The 22,077-nt window shown below is 32.5% G+C and overlaps 1 protein-coding gene and 3 long non-coding RNA genes across 6 annotated transcripts; 1 reads left to right on the top strand and 3 right to left on the bottom strand.

Annotated features, from left to right (window-relative positions):
- Positions 1-681: 681 nt before the first annotated feature.
- Positions 682-7,652, bottom strand: LOC145167297 (uncharacterized). 3 transcript variants are annotated; one of them, XR_013741037.1, is made up of 8 exons: positions 7,414-7,652; positions 6,859-7,180; positions 6,576-6,646; positions 5,752-6,269; positions 5,244-5,363; positions 5,057-5,171; positions 964-1,220; positions 682-859 (listed from the first exon to the last, which is right to left on the bottom strand). It is a non-coding gene; the product is annotated as an uncharacterized LOC145167297 (long non-coding RNA). The 3 variants fall into 3 exon arrangements; XR_013741038.1 differs by lacking the exon at positions 964-1,220 and having other exon boundaries at positions 6,859-7,308; XR_013741036.1 differs by lacking the exon at positions 964-1,220 and having other exon boundaries at positions 7,414-7,651.
- Positions 7,653-11,060: 3,408 nt separating this feature from the next.
- LOC145163015 (uncharacterized) lies at positions 11,061-12,599 on the top strand. The gene is made up of 3 exons (XR_013739507.1): positions 11,061-11,309; positions 11,451-11,483; positions 11,965-12,599. It is a non-coding gene; the product is annotated as an uncharacterized LOC145163015 (long non-coding RNA).
- Positions 12,600-17,042: 4,443 nt separating this feature from the next.
- LOC145163014 (uncharacterized) lies at positions 17,043-19,889 on the bottom strand. Its single transcript, XR_013739506.1, has 3 exons — positions 19,016-19,889; positions 17,697-18,131; positions 17,043-17,321 (listed from the first exon to the last, which is right to left on the bottom strand). It is a non-coding gene; the product is annotated as an uncharacterized LOC145163014 (long non-coding RNA).
- Positions 19,890-20,920: 1,031 nt separating this feature from the next.
- On the bottom strand, positions 20,921-21,839 carry LOC145164691 (uncharacterized). Its single transcript, XM_079083399.1, has 3 exons — positions 21,552-21,839; positions 21,371-21,476; positions 20,921-21,156 (listed from the first exon to the last, which is right to left on the bottom strand). Exons 1-3 carry the CDS (start codon positions 21,837-21,839, stop codon positions 20,921-20,923), a joined length of 630 nt encoding a protein of 209 aa, XP_078939525.1.
- Between the last annotated feature and the right edge of the window lie 238 nt (positions 21,840-22,077).

Genomic DNA, 22,077 nt, shown 5'->3' with positions numbered 1-22,077 from the left:
CGGTAATTCTAGCTTATAAGCTTGATTCCCGATCCTCTGAAGAACTTTAAATGGTCCAATAAACCTTGGACGCAATTTTCCCCTTTTACCAAATCTTATAAGTCCCTTCCACGGCGAGACTTTAAGTAAAACCGAATCTCCAACTTCGAAGGATATCAGTTGTCTTTTCTTGTCAGCATAACTCTTTTGTCGATCTTGAGCTACTAACATCCTTTCCCTAATCACTTTCAACTTTTCAGCAGTCTGATAAACTATTTCAGGTCTCATAAACTGCTTTTCCCCAGCTTCCAGCCAACATGACGACGTTCGACACTTTTCCCCATACAAAGCGTGATAAGGTGTCATCTTGATGCTTGAGTGGAAACTATTATTATAGGAAAATTCTACTAGAGGTAAATGTTCATCCTAGTTACCTTGGAATTCCAGGGTACATGCTCTCAGCATATCCTCCAATGTTTGAATTGTTCGTTCGCTCTGACCATCAGCAAAGACCATGGGAGAGCCCATGACACTTAGGTGTAAGACCATGTGGGGAGCCCATGGCATCCTGGAGTAAGACCCTGGGGACGAGCCCACGACATCCTTATCTGTTGTATGCATGGTTTATATTCTATGTGTGCAGATCCAATGAGCTATCAGGATATGTGTATGTGTAGTGTGTGGTATGCTCTGGGGAACTCATTAATGTAACACCCATAAAATTCAAACCAAATTTAAACTTTTAAAACATTCAAAATACCAATAGTTATTACAAAAAGTTTTTCAAAAATAGTTTAATATAAGAGTTCCCAGAAATCATAATTATAAACCGAGGAAGTGTATGGTCATGCCTTCGCCTGCCCGCGGTCAGCCGCTGAACCTGAAACAATAAACAGAAATTATAAGCCCGAAAGCTTAGTGAGTTACCCCCAAAATACCAACCTCATATAACCATAACATATCATATCAACAATATAGAACAACCATGCATATCGAGTCTACAGTGTGACTGGTCCGCCCGCACCGGGCCTTCAGTCCACCTGGTCCACTCTCTGAGTCTACAGTATGACTGGTCCGCCCGCACCGGGCCTTCAGTCTATCTGGCCCACTCTCTGAGCCTCTACACGTCTGGACCTCCCTCTCGGGGCCTTCAGCCTATCCGGACCGCTCGCTGGGCCTTCGGCCTGACTATGTGCCCTCCCGGGTCTGCAGTCTATCCGGTCCACCATGGGTATATTGGCCTACAGCACAAAGCAAGACCCACCTCAACCCAACCCCCCAATCAAAACAACCATGTGCACATATAACAGATAATCACATAACAGTCTATAGACAAACAAACCGATCTAACAGATCATATAGCATAGCAACATCCTATAACCAGGATACCGACCTACCAGGTCACTAACATATCATCATCCTATATACCAGGATACCGACCTAAACCAGGTCACTAAACATAATACCGTCCTAACTACCAGGACACAGATCTAACAGATCAATAACATATCATGCAAGTACCCGGATACGAATCCGATAAAGGGCCGGCCTTGGTGCCGTAGACCCTGTTGATATAGTGAGGATAACTCACCTCGAAGTAGCTCGTAAGGTAGTGTCAAACTCCTCCAAATGTAGCTCCAACTCCAACACCTATATTCACCAATATCCTTGCTATAAATATCCAATTTATCAAGATACCCTCATAAGTCAACTTGTCAACCCTTGGTCCAAGTCAAAGTCAACTATCAAGGTCAACAGTCCATGTTGACCTCAACTCGTCGAGTACCCTCAGCTACTCGCCGAGTTCCTTGCATAACTTGCCGACTCGCCGAGTCACCATGTCACTCGCCGAACCCAAGGCAATCTTCATCGGACTCGCCGAGTTGTTCATCCAACCCGTCGAGTTCATGGCCATCTTCATATGACTCGCCGAGTCTACCATGCGACTCGTCGAGTCCCTTCAGACCTTCTTCCATACAGATGCTTTTTAAGCCATGCAGAGGCTCCATATTGTAGATCCAAGCTCCTAGGACATGTATATCACGTAAAGTTGCAAACTTTATGTGCATGCAAGGCGCTAATCACATAAATCAAGCTAAAGAAGAGGTTCTAGGCAAAAGAGCTTCACCAACAAGCTAAAGACTGAGACTTTATGATGATAAGAGCCAAGATGATCCTAGATCTGAAGTTGCAACTTCAGATCTTGGCTCATCACTCGAAATGCAACACCAAGTGCCCCATAATGGTCCCAAAACTCAAATATAAAAGGGATATAGCTAAAAGAAGCTCAAGGTGATGACTTGATACCTTCAAATGATGATAAACTGAGGTAGACTTCATATCCCCAATTGTCCTCGCTCAAAGCTTCTTGATCTTCAAGCCTTTCCTCATCAAGATCCACATTTCAATGTTAAACACTCAAGTATGGAGAGAGAATGGAGATCTAGGGTTTCTGGACTCTCAAGAAGCTGCAAAGGGACTAAGGGAGGCTAATGATCCCTTAAATAGGGTGCCCAACCCCGGAAATTAGGGTTTCACCCTCCATCTCCAACTCGTCGAGTCACTCTTCCGACTCGGCGAGTTGGTCACTTAAACATGTGGCCCAAACCCGCTGCTACTCGGCGAGTCAGGCTACCAACTCGTCAAGTAGACCTTGAAATCATGATAATTTAACCATAAATTGACACTCGGGAAACCGGGGTGTTACAATTAAGCATTTCGCGTACAGGTTGTTGATTTGTTTCAGGTACATCTGAGCCCAAGGGCAAGAGCAAGGCGTGATGGCGCAGCGTGCACTCTATCTCTTTTTCATTGATACATTTTGGGGACACTCTGATGTTTTTGAATAATATTGTATCGAACGTGGTTTTGAAAACAATTGTGCTTGGATTTCATGGTTATGCAAATGTGGTTGACTAATTAAAAATGAAAATTTTCTTTGAAAAAAATCGGGTCGTTACAGATCTATACGGGGTTGACACCCCCACACTTGAGCTGTTCGCTACAGCTAGAGAGGCTAGTCTAGGGTGACAATTATCTTTAGAAACTGACGCCTGAAGAACGTCAAGACAGGCGATTTAGTCATATTAGTATGGTTGTAACGAATCACATAGAGAATAACAATATTATTTTCAAATTTACGCAAAAGATATACTCTACTCATATTATAAAGTACAAAACTATGTGTCGTCTATTTTGCAACTAATTTCACCACTCGGGTCTTAGGGTTTTAGGACCACAACTTTTCGTATAACAGAAAATATAGGATTTTCTGGGAACACTCTCTATATAATTTCAAACAAGATAAACAAAGAATACCCATGCAATTATACATGATTTGAAACAAGACTCACAAACTATTTTTAAAGAAAATATTGGATTTTCTGAAAGTTTACAAATTATTACAAAGTTTTCTTACAAATATGTTTACGAACTCACCAACATTCTATGTTGACGCTTTTCAAAACGACTTGTATTCTTAGGGATTCAGTAAGCAGATTTTGCAGCTATGGATTTTTGGATAATTATTGTATTTTTGAAATATCATACATTGTGTTATTTTGGATGTAATTTTATGAACAACTCAGAGTTGTAAACAATGCATGTTGGTATTTTTAATGTATGATGTTTGGATGGCTATGTTTCAATTATGATCAATTGTTATGATATTACAAGATGAAGTCACCCGTCCGGGGACGTTTCTGCCGTCCTGGTTCGGGGGATGACAACTTTTAACATGTAAAATATAATTATAACTACTATATTTGTTAATAAAACTTTATTTAGTATCTTGTGATAAATCTAAAACATTCATTAGAAAGGAAATCATACATCACACTATATAGTTCCGAAGTGATTATTCTCTCTATAGTTAGTGAAAATATCATTAGGAATCTTTTATATATAAATAAGTTTCACATATGTCAAATAAACTATATTAGTTTCCTTCAAAAATCCATTTCTTGAAATTAAAATATGTATTTCATTTATATAATAAAAATAATAATGTCTTAGATCAGTTTGATTAAAAAAAAAAGTTTAAGTATAAAATACTTGCATATAGAACTTGTAATGTAGAAAAAATTGATATTTATGTTATAATTGTATTCAAAGATCTAGCTCTCTAAAAGAAAATTTTAATCATTACAGAATATGAAGGTGATCGTTATGAAGAACGATCAAATAAATACAGGTCTTCTTGCATCTCTTAGGCAAAAAACTATCCATTCCATACACTATGGGCCCTTTTGATCACACGGGGTGACTATTTTCAGCGTTGCATTCTTCCATTTTATGAATTGGCTCAAACAAAATATTAATGTATTATTCAAATATCTGCTTAACTTGTCGGAACACTAGATATACATCTAAGTTATCCAAGACTTCCAGGAAGTCAGGAATAATGGTTCCTGGTATGATATCAGAAACATCTACATCATCCCAATGATTCCTCCACTAGGTATCATGTTTAGGTCTTCTGCTCAAAGTAGGTGGTTTAGGAATATGTCCTTTTAAGAATGTTAGTATTTCAACAAGTAAAATATGACACATGGTTACAATATTAGATTTTGTCTTATCTACAAAATTTTAACAATATTCATTTAGTATTTTCAATGTTTAATCTTCAATATTAATAGCCTCAAGTTTCGAAAAAACATAAATTATTCAAGTTTAGGATTCAAGTTGCAAAACAAATAAAATGGTTAGGTGAACTTTACCACATTCATCTGAATCCAACCAAGTAGATATCAATTATCAATTATATAATAATAAATAACTAGATGAGGAGCCCCGCTTTGCGTGGATGGACTTAGACAGCTCCGATCATTTTAGGTAGGGGTAGGAAATAGATTCTTACAACTACTATGGCAACAATGGCAATGGCAAATACAGGGGATTCTCTCACCAAGAAGCCAATTCTATTTATTTAATCAATTAGAACAGTGTATATGGAGATTGGAGATATGATATACAAAAAAAAAAAGATTAATTGCAAAATGAATGAAAATGTTGCAAAGCAATTAAGAAAATAGAATAGACTTTTTTTTTTAAAAATGTACAGAAACATTAAACATACCTCCCAATCGAGATAGTTAGCAGCATTTCCATAATTAGTAAGAATGGAAACTGTACATTACAAGAAGGGTAATTCTTTAGACTGTATTGGTGGAAATCGCCGATCCCTCAGAGCACTGAAATGATGTTTAAAAAGATATAACTGAGGGTAAATTTGTAAAATGAGTACAAGATTGTTGAGAAGTTACCTGGTTAGTGAATAATCCTTGAAGCCATTTATTATGCAGCGAGCTTCCAGAGTTCCTATGCATCCACGTAGACGAGGTTCCCCACCATTCACAGCTTTCTTCCAAGTCACAAACAATGGGCTGAAATCACAATATACCTCAAACTCAAACACAACTTTCAAGGTTTTTAGATGCTATATATACTAACTACTAAACATGTACAAATTCATGTCTAAAGTTCGATGGAAGTATTTAACTGTTAGTCGAATCTCAAAAGTACCCTTGAATGTGAGGATACAGAGCAATCTTTTCGCTGAAGATCAATAGTTTGTAATTACTTTATAACAACCAGAAAACAAAGTCATTTGAGCTTTAAAATTTTCCAAAAGGGAACCACAATCACTGTATTGATTAGATGGTATGTCCCATAATCAAATTATTTCATTTTTCATAGACAATGTGAATGTCAATTCTTAGATGGTATATGACATGCAACTAATAATACACGCATGCTAGTCATAATATCTACCTATAATGAATTTTTGAAAACCGTTGTTATTAATTCGTTGTACAATGTTTCAGGAGCAACTTCCAAGACGACCTGCATTACAATTTACAAACACAAACGCTTCAAAACTAATAAAAAAGAATATAAATTTATGTCAGCAAAAAATTGCAAAAGGAAAAAAATGAAGTTGATCAAATCTCCATCAGATGACTGAAAGCAGTTTCTTTCATTAAACTCAAAAGCCTTTTGACAACATTCTTATCTACGAAATTCCCTTTGCATCCAAGAATGATTGGAATGGCATACAATAACTCCTCCTCATATCCAGCCAATAACTTGAAAGCAGTTTGCAAAACCAAGCTGCCATATTCATCAACTTGCAAGATTTCAATATCTTTTCTAGCTGCTTTAAGTATCTCTGATACAGCATATCAGGAAACCCCATCTGCAATCCGTCGGTCCCACTCTCATCTACCCTAGAAGCCTTGAAATTCAACTGTTGTGCAAGCACTTGAGATGATTTCTTGGATTATTAAAACCTGTGATTCATATAAACCAAACTATATGATTAAGTTCTTAAAACATGTGATAAAAATTAAAAATAAAACATTACAAATACACTTTTATTGAAATATCACTCAAAGATTCATATAAACATTCGTAGGATTATTAATATGGAAAATATAGTAGGATGCTTCTCTTGAGCATTTCATCGAACACGTGGTATGGTATCTTTTCCTTTTTGGAGGAGTTATTCAATCGATCTAGGCTTTGAACAAACAGAGCAATATTCGAAAAAGAAAGAAATTAATCAAGCACAGTACTCAGTTGACGAAAAAACGAACCTTGAGGAACAAAACAAACAAAATACGGAAGGTCCAGTTTTGAAGAACGCTTCCCCGAACTTCTTCTCCACCTGTGTATCAACATCATCGCTTTTGCGTTACAGGTTTCAATGGAAATTGGAGTAATCAAATAAAAAAAATGGTGAAACATGATTTGATACCCAAACAGAAATCTCTACTTTCACTTAAAGCCTTAATTGCCAAATTTATTTCAAATTAGCGAGCATATAAATTCATAACAAAGAAAGATCAATTTCAGTTGGATAGAATTAAATTAACTAACCTCAACTTCGTTCATAATCGGGATGAAAGAACAATTAGAACACATCTGGGCGGAAGAGGCGGTGGTAGTGTAGAAGAAGGTAGTGAGGCGGTGTAAAGACATGAATCAACGGAGGAAGATGGTGGCTTCAACGGGTTTCAGATAACCTCAAATCCATGTGTGGATCATCATCGTTAACAGATTATTATACCAACGTCATTCGATAGAACCGCCATCGTCGTCCAACCGGCGCCCAAAACCTCAAAACTGCGAAGCCGTCACCGATTGCTGAAGATGCCCGATGAATGTTAGGGGTGCTTGTTAGCCGCAACGTCAGGTGATGCTAGAAAAGAGAATGAAGCGAAAGATTAACAGAGGTCAGACAGCAGACGAAGACGTTACAGAATAGCCATTAGAAGAGAGATGAAAGGGGTGTTTCAAATGCGTATCTATGTTAAGGCGGTGGAATATCTGTTGCGTTAAAATCAGAACAATCGAGAAGGGGAAGATATTAAATGAGAGATTTGGTACATCGCCTGAAGGCAAAGAGATGAAAGGGGTGTTTCAAATGCGTACCTATGTTAAGGCGGTGGAATATCTGTTGCGTTAAAATCAGAACAATCGAGAAGGGGAAGATATTGAATGAGAGATTTGGTATATCGCCTGAAGGCAGTGACGACGGGATGACGATGGTTGCAGCTGGCGGAGATCGGTGATGCAAGCAGACGGTGGTGATTGCGGTTCTCAATCGGTTCTAAATAGAAGCCCTCACAGAGGGTAGTGGTGGATAAGATGGATCAGGAAGTGGAAAGAGGGATTTGAGGCGGTGGTAAAATTACATCGGAAGAGGGAAGGAAAGAGTGACACGTATCATACAGAATTGAGAAAATAACATAATATGCCCCATAAAAAAATCGGCAGCAACAAACCCAGAAGAGAACACATACCCATAACCAAAGGACCAGTTTTGCCAAAAAATCAGGATGTTATGTGGTAAAAGCAGGATGTTCACTATTCGTAAGGATATATAAGAATTTCTATTTTATGGGATCGCTAATAACAAAGGTTAATAGATATGTTTGATCTCATTTATGTGTCAGGTCTTATTGCATGGGTGACCTTTATCATAAAAAATTTCCGATTAAATCATCCAGTTTGAACAACATGTAGAATCGGTACATAACTAGCGTTTATGTATCCTTTATCCCACTAGAAAGTACACAACTACCTCGACCATCAAAGATGAATCAAAGTAGTTAAGTGACCTTTATCCCAGAATGACCATACGAGTGACGCACGAGTGTTTCCAAAATGGACGGCATACACTTGCGTTTAATAAGGGGTCTTTTATGTTTTTATAATTCGAGTTTAAAAAACATATTTTACCATGGTTATTGTCTACATCTTATAAACCATCGTATAGTTTTATGTAAAATCTCATTTTAACACATTGGTTTAAAATCACATTTTAGCAATGTTCTTCTATAAAATCCAAAATTTTTATTATCGATGTGATCAAATTTAAAGTTTAATAACTAATCGTTTGAGCGCTAAAGAATATTTATAAATTTTTTAATAAAACTTACTTTTAAAAAATAAGGTTTGGAATTTGATAAATTTATAAAAACACAATTTTAAAATTATATAATTTTAATCGAAATTTGTTGTTAGCTACCATTACTAGTTTTAAACAATAAAACTTGTTTTATTTTAAAAATATTTAAACTCTTTGTTTTATTTTGCATTTGAAATCCAAATTTAACAAAAAAAAACATAATATCAACATAAAATTTAACAACATACGCATCTACCCTAATAAATAAGAATGATTTTGCCACATGTCTTATTCTTCTTCATTTAGACACTTGTCATTTTCTAGATTTTTTGAATTATCTAATATCCACTTGTCATTTTTATAGTTTTTTTCTTTTTTATTCAATTTCCACCTATCAAATATCACCTCATATTAATTAATTTTATTAATAGATTAATTAATGCACATAATAACTTTCTATTTGTGAATTTCTCTTTCAATATTAATATATTAATTAATGTAGATAGTACATTCTATTTGTAAATTCATATTAATAAATTTTATTAGTATAGATTAATTAAGATCAAATTACATGAATAGTCAATGTGGTTTACCAAAGGTTATAGATCAGTCGTTACTTATTTTTTTTATGAACATGGTACTTATGGTTACGAAAACTTATATGAATGGTATTTTTTTGCTCACACAGTTACTTTTGGCCTTTCTAAAAAACATGTGTAATACACGGGTCTCACACCTAGTGTTATAACATATGAGTATAAACCAACCATCTAGTGACATTTTGTGAGTCATAACGAAAATATCAACTCCTTCCTAAGGGACATAAAAGGACAAAAAAATCTTCGACATGTTGCATTTTGTCCTCCCACGGTAGGAATTTCCCAACCAAAAAAACCCTAGGTACCAAAAGTGTGAACCCCACTAAAAATAGTGGCCAAAATCTAAATGAGCAAAACATTATTATTCATTTTCCATTCCAAAATTTATATGTATATATCAATAAATAAAGATATATCTATCCAGCCATATATGGTTCTCTCATTCAATTAGCCAGATGTCATTTTGTCAAAAAATTTAAGACATTTATTTTTCACTTGTCATTTACTTTATTTTTCATTTTGCAATATATCATTAATTTAGTTTCATAAATTAAATGTACCATAATGACTATATTAATTTGAAATTTGAAATTTGAAATTTGAAATTTGAAATTCATTTTCAATTTCAAATAAACTTACAGTTTAAACCTTTTTGTATTTAACATTTTGTTATAACTAACTCGTTTAGCACACGTATCCGGCAACCAAAGACATTATTTTAATTTATATAGTTTTTCACATGTTTATTTATTTATTTATTTTACTTTTTTCATTATATATATATATATATATATATATATATATATATATATATATATATATATATTCACATAGATCTTAGGAACAATATCTTACCCGGAAACTGTTCCTTGGGTTAGTTTAATCTCATCGATCCACCACTTGAAATAATCTGGCTTCCATCACCTACTAGGGATGAGATTTAGAACCGGAACCGGAACCGTTAGAATCGGAATATATAGAACCGATTCCGGGTTTAAAAATTGGCTTTATCCGGGGTCCGGGTAATCCGGGTTTGGGTCCATCGGGTCCGGTTAATCTGGATTTGGGTCCATCGGCTCGGGTAAACCGGGTCTAAAAACCGGAACCGATGTTTAGAACCGGAACCACTTTTAGGGTCGGAACCGGTTTTTGTGAAACGTTTAAAAGATGCATATCTCATTCGTTTCAACTCCAATTAACATGCGGTTTTTTCCAACATGTAGTTTAGAGTTTGTACATGATTTTAAACTATAAATTTGTCGATTTTAGTTTTATATTCATTGACTTACAGTCCCCCAAAGTCGAGATATCAAAGTTGGAAGTTTTTAGTTTTTCAGTTTTTTTGTATTCGGTGAATGTTTTAAAACATGCATATCTAATTCGTTTGAAGTCGGATTGACATGTGGTTTTTTCCAACTTGTAGTTTACAGTTTGTACATGAGTTTAGACTATAATTTTGTCATTTTTGGTTTAATATTCAATGATTTACATTCCTCCGAAGTCAGGATATCAAAACTGAAAATTTTCAACCTTTCAGCTATTTGTTTTTGTACTTTGTATTCTGTGAAAATTTTAACACATGCATATCTCATTCGTTTAAAGTCGGATTGACATGTGGTTATTTCCAGAGTGTATTTTAGACTATAATTTTGTTAATTTTGGTTTCATATTCAATGAGTTACAGTTCCACAAAGTCGGGATATCAATATGAAAATTTTCAAAGTTCAACCCACTAAGTAGTAAGTAATTAACAAAAAATTCCGGTTTTTCCGGTTCTAAACCCATTTTATCCGGTTACAACCTATCCACGTTGATATTTCCGGGTTTTCCGATTCTAGACTCAATTTACCTGGAACCGAACCGGAACCGGTTCCTAAATACCGAACTGGTGTCCGGTTCTACAAAATCTCGTTAACCGGTTCTGGGTTTTCTTGGTCCGGGTCCATCCAGTCCGGGTTTGGACCCACTTTCATCCCTATCACCTACTTGATGCTTCTCAATTCTTTAGATAAGCACTCCACCTCCAATTTCCTTGTCACCGGTCTTTGCTTTTGTCACCGGGCGTCCAATGTCATCTGTTTATAGTCGGCCTAGATTTCTCATCACCGTCATCATCCTCCAATTTGATCGTTACTTGACACCTCCTTCCTCGTTTATAATTCCTTATTTCTATCAATGAAAATCATTTTTTTCAAGGACATCACCATTCCCCTCTTTTCTCTCCCAAACTACATATGAAGTAGGGAACCAGCCAACTCTATAATTGGTCTTTCTACCCGCGACATCAGAGGAACCAAATAATAAAGTGAATGGAAAAGGTAAAATTTTCGTTCTTTCACCATTGTACATGTTGTTACACTATTGTAAAATTTTTGTTTATTCGACTTTGCAGTGATTGTCTTTTACATATTTTCGTTCTTTCAACTTTCTACATAGCCTAATCTTTTTAAGTTTAACAGATGAGGATGACGGTGGTTTCTAGGTTGAAAAAGGTAAAATTTCTTGCAAATTTGTTGTTCATTATCTGATTATTATTCTCTCTTTACCTTATTTTGAGTAATTTACAATCATACATCGAATTTATGATGTCAAGATAGCATTTTATTACTGCACACAAGGTGTTTTGACAAAATGCCACATTAAAGATTTTCATTGGTTATATGAGTTGTTAATATGAATTGTTTTATGTTCGATTTTTGAACTGGGTATTTCAAAAATTTGTTGTTTGCCATCGGTTATTGATTTAAATCTTGTCAAAAAGGTGCGGAGATAAGATAAGAAATTCTAAAAATAGTTAACAAGCTCAAGCGTGATTTTACTAAGGTATATCTGCTTAATTCATGTGTTTCAAGCTCTTTGTTTGATTTATATATTGGATTGGAGTGATACATCAGATTGCTATGGTTTCGATTTTATGTTGATGGGTTTTGATTTCTAGATTCTGAATAAATCCAAGAGTGGTTTTGATTTTAGGATGACGTTGTTTTAGAAGGCGTGGAAGACAAAGCTCAGAATATATATGGATTTTAGAGGGTCTCTAAACATCATCTTGATCGTGGATTTACAATGTCCTGTATTATTTAAGTTAGTGAATAGCTTTACTGAGCCTGCTTCATGTGACCAACAACCAGGAGGTACAATATCATCCAATATCATGCAGGTCAACCCTTTTGCATTTAATTTCTTCTATACATTTATTCATTTGTGTGTATCATGCATTGCTTTTGTAAATTCATGTTTTAAGTAAAGTTTAAGGTTGTAGTACACCAAAAATTAACTATGATTAAATTCTTCATTCGTTATATTGAACTTCAATGATTACTGAATTTGAGCAAGTTTGAAGTTACTTTTGACAAGTGCAACTCAAAATTGATTTGGTCTAAAGGAAGATCATGAAAGTTGGCACTTTCATAGCTCCAATTTCAGCAATTTTGAACAAATTGGTCAAGATATCAACTAATCAGCTGATAAAATCAATCTTCTCTTAGTGAGTGATTAATTTTTACTTTCGATTTTGATGCTTTTGGAGAATCTTATGTTAGTTTTGATGGTTTTTTGATGATTTGAATTGGCTTAATGAGATTTTCAATGTTTATTTTTGTTTTTGAAGCAAGTTTTGTTCTTTAAAATATAAAAAACCAATTTATTTTGGTTGGTTTTAGCTGTGATTTTTGTTGGGAGTAGAGATGATAGGTAGGAGTTGAGTTTAAGATATGATATCGAAGGTAGAAAGAACAATAAGACATGGGTAATTAAATTTGGACTTTAGAGCATGTTATGCTGCACCTTTTTAGAGGATGAAAAAAGTATTCAAATTGGTTCTTGAACTTTCAGTAAATTACTATTATATCTTTCGTAGTCCTCTGCACTCTTCAAGTCCAAGAAAGTGCGAGGTTAGACTTTCTTTTGAGATGTTTTGTTTTTTTTTTAAATGAAAAAGAATTTCTTTTAACTTTTCTTTTAATGTTACAGAATATGTTTATTGATGACAATGACTTCGTCATTGAGGTTGTTCACTTTTTTGACTCGCATTTGAAACATATTGTTAAAGAGGGTGAAAGATTCAGACTTTGTTCGGTTGCATTGCCTCTTCCAAGAAATAACGTTTTATTACTGTTATGATAATTCATATTTTGTATTTTGTTATTTTTGTTTATTGGGTATATAAATTTGAGACATTTGTGCTTACATTTTCTACCTCTTCCTGTAGTTGTTTCCCAAATTTCACCTGGACCAAATTATGACTTTTATTCACAAATCATGCGATTTACAAGTTCATCACCTGTGGTATGTTTGTGTTACTTTATATACAGGAAAATACATTGGAAAAATCATTATATTAAAATTTTATGTCGAAAAAGCATTTACTTTTCTTTTATCATTTGAATTTGGCTATGTTTACAGATTATTACTAATTTGTATATTCAGAAATAGAAATTGCATTTGAATCCCACTATTGAAAAAGCTGTTATATTATTATTTTCCATTTCAATTTATCATTTTTCATGATTTCAAATTATTCACTTTTTTGCAATTTTAATTTTATTGTATTGATTTACATGCAAAACGTGGTCTCTGTTTTATTATTTTTTTTTTTCTAAATTAAATTTCTGATCTGCAGATTAATGAAGTCGAATTTCTATTTTTTGGCATTATTATAATTAAAACTAGATTATAACCTGCGTTAAACGCGGGAGAACACATAAAAAAACATATAAATGTGTATTGATAATGCATAATAATTATAAAAAAAAAAGGAAATCTTCAGAAAAGTCTTAAAATTTTACCCTAATTTACGAAAAAGTCCCAAATTAAAATTTGTTTACGAAAAAGCATGAATTACCGGTAATAATGACGATTTGACCCATTTTTCCCGGTTTACCAGTTTCATTACTTTCCTGTTTCATTAAAGTCCCAATATTTTACCCTAATTTACAAATAAGTCCTAAACTAAAATTTAGTGATGATTTAGCCCTTTTCTCCATCAAACATACATTTTATCGGTTTCATTGCTGATTCAAACACATAATCATTAAATTAGTTGATAAGATGGATACGTTGGGTTATATAATAATATATTTACTATAAAAAATTTGATATCCATCTCATCGGCTCATTTATGATTATGTATCTAGGTCAGCAATGAAACCAATAAAATATGTGTTTGCAGGAAAAAATGGCAGGAAATGAGTTGATGCCTGATGTGATGGATATATTGGGTTACATAAGATTAGATAGACAATTTGAAATTTCTTATAAACGTAAAAAATGACGTAGTTGTTGCGAGTTTATGTGATTATTGCAGTCTTCGTCGGATGCATTTTATATTGCACAAAATATACAATATATCAAGATATCATGTTTTATGGTAAACATGACATTATATAACCCAACGTATCCATCTTATCAACTAATTTAATGACTATGTGTTTGAATCAGCAATGAAACCGATAAAATGTATGTTTGATGGAGAAAATGGCTAAATCATCACTAAATTATAGTTTGAGACTTATTCGTAAATTAAAGTAAAATATTGGGACTTTATTGAAACAGGAAAGTAATGAAACCGGGAAAAAGGGGTCAAATCGTCATTTTTATCGGTAATTCATGTTTTTTCGTAAACAAATTTTAGTTTGAGACTTTTTCGTAAATTAGGGTAAAATTTTAGGACTTTTCTGGAGATTTTCCTAAAAACAATTGTGGCTATTAGTATTATTGAAGTGTGTAGAAAATCAATGAAATCAATAAATATCTATAATCGTTAAAGACCTTTTTGTAGACAACTTTTTATGTTAAAACGAATTTGATGCATTAATGAGTTAAAATGAATTTATTAAATTCTTCAATACATATATTAAAAAAAATTATATCATAAAACAAAATAGAACATGACTTGACGATTAAAACTATAAATTAAAAAAAAAACAAAGTATTCAATCATAAAGTAATATAAAATATTAAATATCTTCACGAGAAAAACAACGGTTTATTATAACAGTAGCCGATAAGTAGGATGTGGTTATGCTTCATTAATATGTATATTTTAAAAAAATAAAAAGGCATGAATGTATCCGGTAAAAATATATTTTTGCCATGCAAAATATGCTCACCAAATTTATGACAACTTATATACTCTATTAAAAATGAGGGTAATACCATGCTACTTTATTCTTTTATTTTTACACTTTAGATATGTTATAAAATCGGATAACATGTAGTGAAACCATTTTCAGTTCCAAAATTAAAAGAACCGGTGTAACCGGCATCCTGTTCCAGTTCCAACAATCCAGTAGTCACGACTACATTTTTCCTATAGAAAATAATAGCGAAAAACATCAATCCTCGACATCTACATTCATGCCCCATCAATACTCGATTCAAAACTTACCAAGCTAACTCGTGAAGTTTGCAAAAAAAAAGTAAGAGCTATCAACTTGTAGAAATCTAAAAGTAGCACCAAACTAAAAACTTTATTAAACATCATCGAAGGAAGTAGCATTGTGCTTTGACCAAGACCATCCATTCTTACTATCTTTCCAATACCAATTTTATTTATTCCAATACAAAGGATTATTTCTAAAGCACATGGTACAACTCGAATTTAACCCTCTAAAACTAAGGAAATAAAACAACCAAATTTATTTGTATCTATTCTAGGCGCTATCAAATTTCAAATCAAATATGTGTATCCTTTATTTTTTAATAAATCAATTCCAATTTTGCCATTTGGTAACTCTTTTACATCCTGTTTATACTTTTAGAACTTCCCTATCACGGAAACTCACACATTTATTTCTTTATTTTTTTTAATTAAACTTATTCCCAAAGTACTCTCTAGAAAAATCCTTCTTATCTATCTTCCTCCTGTACTTTAATATATCTGACATTTACTCAAATTAAATGCCATTGTACTTTGCTTCCAATCCTATAAAACAACAGAAGACTATTAGCACCAATTAAGTTTACAACAACCAAAAGAGCAACAACCTTAATACAATCAACAATAGAGAAAACCTTGAGCAGAAGATTGAGACAACGCAGTGCAAATATGCAAATATCAAGAAAGCACCTGCACACACAGACTAAACATAGAAAAAAAAAATAACACACACCAAGTAGTGATATATTTAAAAAAAATAGTAATTTATCTATAGAGTGGGTGATAATGGAAATAATGATCACATTTACAAAGTCATCATTCCAATCTTCTTTCGATTTAACTTCAACAATTTATAGTGCAAATATAGAAACAAAAAAGACAAAAGTGTATATAGTTTTAGATTACCCCCAAAAACACTCATTTTGTTCACAGATATGAAAACCAAACGTTTTTGAAAAATTGTATTTATATTACAAGAAGGATAGTTAAGTAGACTTTCATTTACACCCTTAAAAACAAACAACCATACACCTTATTTAGTTATTATCTAGATTAAGCAAATAGTCAAACATCGAATTATCTAAATCACCATGGGTACAACCAACATTAAGTTTTGAAGAGACAAAAAATACATTTATAATTACCAATATATATTCATCAACAACAGAAGCCAATAAACACATTTCTTAATATATATATATATATATATATATATATATATATATATATATATATAGGTTTAGGTTCTATGGAAAACAAAAAGCCCTAAAAATAATAAAAATGCATAAAAAAAATACTTAGAGATCACAAAACTTTTTTTTGAATTTTTTTTATAAAAAATCGCAGTTTTTTAATTAAAATTCGCTGAAAAAAAATAAAAAATCAATTTTTTTTTTTTTTTTATAAAAAAAAAATTTTTTTTTCAAATTTTTTTTTCAGCGAATTTCTTTAAAAAGCTGCGATTTTTTCATAAAAAAATTCAAAAAAAAGTTTTGTGAAACACATCATCATCATCATCTATAAACCACATCATTCCTGTAAAAGTGAAACAATTTTACTTTTTCAACACTTATAACCTCTGATTACCAACAAAAACAATATTAAAAATATAAAAAAAATCAATATTCTATTTTGTGATAGCTCCACCAATGTTCAGTTTTTAAAAGCTCCAACAATAGTAAAATTGAATAACTGGAAAATAAGAACATTCATTTGCAGTCAACCTGACAACTATGTATCTAATTAATAAATCAGATGCTTGTAAAATGGTTATATAAAAAATGAAATGCCACCTGGAAATAAACAAATCCAACTTATATCATTGCGGTGCTCATGAAACATTTGACAAGAAGTCCACCCACCGAGAGTAATTACATTTATCTTTTTCCCACCTGATACAGTATAAATTGCTTCCAACTTTGCAGCAAGTCGATCCATCGTTTCTTTAAGTCTGAAATTTGCACATTGGGGATTAGTTGTCATGACATACTTTACCTTAGCTAAAAGTAACATAATAAGAATTTTTTGAATGGACACCAAATTCTCCATTTTTTATACTACTTCAACTAAAATAACAAATAAAAGAAACGTTTAGAAGCAAAAATAGCAACCTACTTCCATTGATTTGTTTAATATAACATCATACTTTCATTTATTTCTATTAAAACATTGTACTTTGAAGAATCTACCAAATACAGAAATATCATCCAAATACACAACAATTCTCATTGATATAATTAGATTGATATTTCAAAGTATAATGTCCTAATAAGAAGAAAATTATAAATACATTGCTATAATCAGGTACAATTTCAAAGAATCTCACTTTCGCTGCCTCCGTGAGTCTCACTTCTACCAATGATTTTTGCACAACCTGTATACCAACGGAAAATGACCATTTTACCCTTTTTTTGAATTTAACGTTGATTTGAATGAACATAATATTTAATCACAATATCATGGAAGTGTTGTATCTCAATAAATGATGTTTAAAACATATTTGAGAAAATGAAGCCAAACTTGGGGGAGGAAGAGAAAAAGTAAATAAGGGAAATTTTGTAAAAAGTTACAACTAAATAGGGAAACCCGCATTTCCTTGATTTCTCTGTTAAGTCGTTCTTTTTGCATTAAGGGAGACCCTTGATGTTGTCAAAATGGGGGAATTATGACAAAAAATAATGGACAGATGCCCATTGGCTAAGAAATGGCCACCCTGTAACTTATTCGCCATGTAATTGAGACCTCAACTGTAACAATTACACTGCAAAAAGTGAATTATTAAAAATTAGAAATAGGATTATTTGAAGAGAAAAATTTGAAGACATTTTACAAGGTTTTAATTCTAATACTAATAAAATCAAACTTGCATAGTCTATGATTGATTATATTTAGTTTTTAACTTTTAATATGCATATTTATCATAGATTCATTAGATTCAAATGTGATGTTTTATCAAGTTCTATTGTCTGCAATAATTGGCTACTTACAAGTGATTGCTTTGGAATAAACACAAACATGGGAAAATGTTAAGCTAAAGGAGTTACTTGAATAGAAAAAGTCATTTGCAACCCAAACATGGCTCACCTGCAATCATATCAAACAACCCAGAAAAAATCATCATAACATAACAAAACAAACAACAGAATGAGAGTTTAAATAACAAAAGAGACGCTCTAAATCTAATGTTATCCTCCATAGGTACATATCAAAAACAAATTAACGACTACGATCAAGAAAATATCCATACCTATCCAAATTCATAAGTTCTAACATGAAAAGAATAGAAACAATTGGTAGTGTTCGGGAGCATATGATTCAAACTGATATCGTGTAACTTCATTAGATTTGGAATTGAAATTCCAGATTTTGAAGAAATATTTGAAGTACAACCATGTTTAACAACTTACATGAAGTGGATTTTAAGAAACAAAATTACCTTGAGTTGGTATTCTTGTAGGTTATGCAATTGAACATATAATAGATTTATAGCAAAAACAAAAGGTGAATACTAAACACCTCAATTTTCTGTTTCTTCATGTTCTTTCAAAGCTCTTTTAACAAAAACAGATAAAAGTGCTGGAGAGTACCAAAAATGAAAATCGAGAAGCTAGATTCTTGGTCATCAGGCCAAAAATGAATCCATACCTAATGCCTTTAACTCTTTCATCCAACCAAGCCCGAAAATTGGAAAAATCTCCTAATCTGCCAAAAGAAGTATAACATTAGTCTCCTAGGGACAACAAACAGAGCCCTAAATGGAATCCACAGAGTAGAACTCCTGATTTCTGTTATATATATGGTCAATTAAAGTTTTAAAACCGCAAGAAACAACAGAACCAAGCACAAGACACATAGTTTGGAAAGAAATTGAGAACAAACCAGTGTTTTCATCAAGCTGCAACAGAAAAAGAAAGATAAAACCACGTTCTTTGTTCCAGATATGGAAAAAATCCAAATCTTTCTTGACTACGATTAGAATGAACAAAACCCGAATTTCTTTACGTTGCTGAGATAGATGAATTGCGTGTTATGAAAGAATATACTTCAACACACATAATTTAGGTTTTCAATCAGCATCAGTTCATGAACCGTCAAGACCAATGTCAAATTGTAAAATCAACTAAAATCCATGACCTAATGAAAATTGGAAGCATATACGTATATAAAGATGAGAAGTTTATAAAAATTAACATTGTTGGAAGAAAATCCAGAGTCCAAAGTAATCGATCATGTGAACATAAACCAGAGTAGAGAAAGAATGACATTGGGAGGATGGAAGAAACTTGTATTTGTACCCGTAACTGAGATATTGAAGAAGAAAATGAGGACATTGCAAGGAAATCTTAAACATTTTGGTTTTAATCGATTGTCTGTTTGGAAGATTCTCAATCGATTGTCTGATATTCATCACTCAAAGGATGTGCGGTAATGGACATTCAGTTCACATATCTCCGAAATCAAACCAATCATATTTTCAAACCCATTTGTTAGGGTTTTTTTGGCATCTATTGAAGTAGAAGGGAATGGTTTCTCCGTTTCTTTAGGTTACGATAGGAAAGAGAGATAGAGAGAGTAAATAACGAAGGACATAAGCAAATATTAGGTAACGGTTGTTCGCGTGAAAGGATGACGTCAGCAAATAATCTAAGGGTGTAGAATATAGGATTGAAATGCAATCAATGACCCAGATTTCTTAAGTGTAGAACTAAGGTTTCTCTTTTAATAATATTTAGAGATACGATCACAAATCTTTACGCCCAAAAAAATAAACTCACCAAGAAAGTGTATATCCTTTTCGGTGATACGATCCTAAAGCAAAATCTATGGTTTGATTATAAATATACAAAATTTATAAACATATTTCGTTTAGTTCTATGTTTATAAACAACCAAAAATAGCATAAATTAATCTTTATAGATCCGAAGAATAAAAATTCAGAAAAGAAATCTAAACTGACACCACGATATTCAAGTAAATTAATACAACAAAATTAAAATCACGAAGAAGAGAATAAATTTATTTCATGAATAAGGATAAACTGAAATGGTAAAAATATTGTAATGTATCTTTTGCTAAAAAAATCAAAATAATGTTTTTTTCTTAGATATTTGAATGAAAACATTTTTTTATATACAATATTACAATAGAAACAGGAACCTATAAACTGCTAATTATCCAAATTCAAATGTTAAACAACAAAGTAATGACCTTTTCACGATAAAATTTAATATATTGGTTTTATCATTATTACTATCAAAATTATAAACCCCATTTCTCACATTTAAATAACTTTTTTGAGAAGATAATTTTTTTTGAAATTTTAAAAAACGATAACGTATTTTACAAAAGCTTATAATTAAAATATATATTACAAACACGATAACATATGCTATTAAACATGTAGTTAACCTATATATTAAAATAATAATCTAATAAAAACCAACAAGTGACAATACTATTAGCCTAGTAATCAGGTAAACGAGATCCAGATCCCCCAAGGTAATTAAGATATTGTCCATATGATGAACATTTCGGAGGAGTTTGTTGATTCTATTGCTCAGCCCTTTCTGCTAAAATCTGTGCTTGTTCAGCCAAAACAAATGCTCGAACGTTTGGATCCACTATTGTGTTCACATCGTGAAACAACATTTTGTTATCTTCTTTAACCTGTTTCAAAGCATAATTTTTGCTTTGATTATCCAAAAATTGTTGTCTTTGAAAAGATGATATTTTTAATTGTTCTAAAATTTGTTTATTCCCTTCATCAATGGCACTGGCAGCCGATTCTATTTGATCATCCTTTTTTCTTTTCAGTTTTGATTTTTTTCACCCCCAAAGGTCGTTCCGAGGGAGAACCACCTGTTATATCTTCATCTTTATCTAAATTTTAAGAAAATGAAGACAATCCAGGAGATGCTTGTGAAGATTCATGGGTGCGGTTTTCAGACCCCGAAGATGCATATCCTTGTGGTTTTGATATTTTTGGAGTACGGGTTTTACCATCTTTAAACTTTTCAAAGTTTTTTACAACGTTCCAAATATGATCAAATTTCCATCCTGTTGTGAACTTTGGATCTTCCAACATCATTTGTTTGGCTTTATCGAACTATGTGTAATAATAAATAAAAAGTTTATTTTTCAAATAAAAATAAGCAATTCAAAATTACATATTTATACATACAACATCGTTAGATGAAGCACCACTTGGACATCTTTCCTCGCATTGTTTTATACAAGAATGCAATTTTCTTGTTGCCTTTTCAATTCTTAGAACTCGGTCTTGAAGATACTTCCTTGTACGTTCACTCCATATTTGAAATTTTCTAGTGTTGTAAGCCTCTTCGACACGAGACCAAAATTGATCAGATGACTGATAAACACCTATGATGGAATCTTGAGAGATTTCAATATACACTAGACACAAAAACATATCTTCTTCTTGACTAAATCCAACTAATCGGATATACATTTTTGTTAATTGTATATTAACTATGGTGACAATCTATATATACAATGTATTTGGCTTTCAAAGATGCTAACTATTTTCAAAGATTCTCATATATGACATTGACTAGTGTCCATTAATTTCAAGATTCCTATCATGTTAGGAGTTTATATTCAAAGATGCTAACATGACACATTACTATGCATGGAATTAACTTCATATATGCTTACATGCATGGAAACAAAAGGTGTGAGAGAAATCA

The sequence above is a fragment of the Lactuca virosa genome, chromosome 3 (assembly GCF_052849685.1).
Source record: "Lactuca virosa cultivar CGN04683 chromosome 3, Lactuca_virosa_CGN04683_v6, whole genome shotgun sequence".
Taxonomy (NCBI): Eukaryota; Viridiplantae; Streptophyta; class Magnoliopsida; order Asterales; family Asteraceae; genus Lactuca; species Lactuca virosa.
Note: the sequence above shows the minus strand (reverse complement) of the source record. Positions and strands in the feature narration are given on the sequence as shown.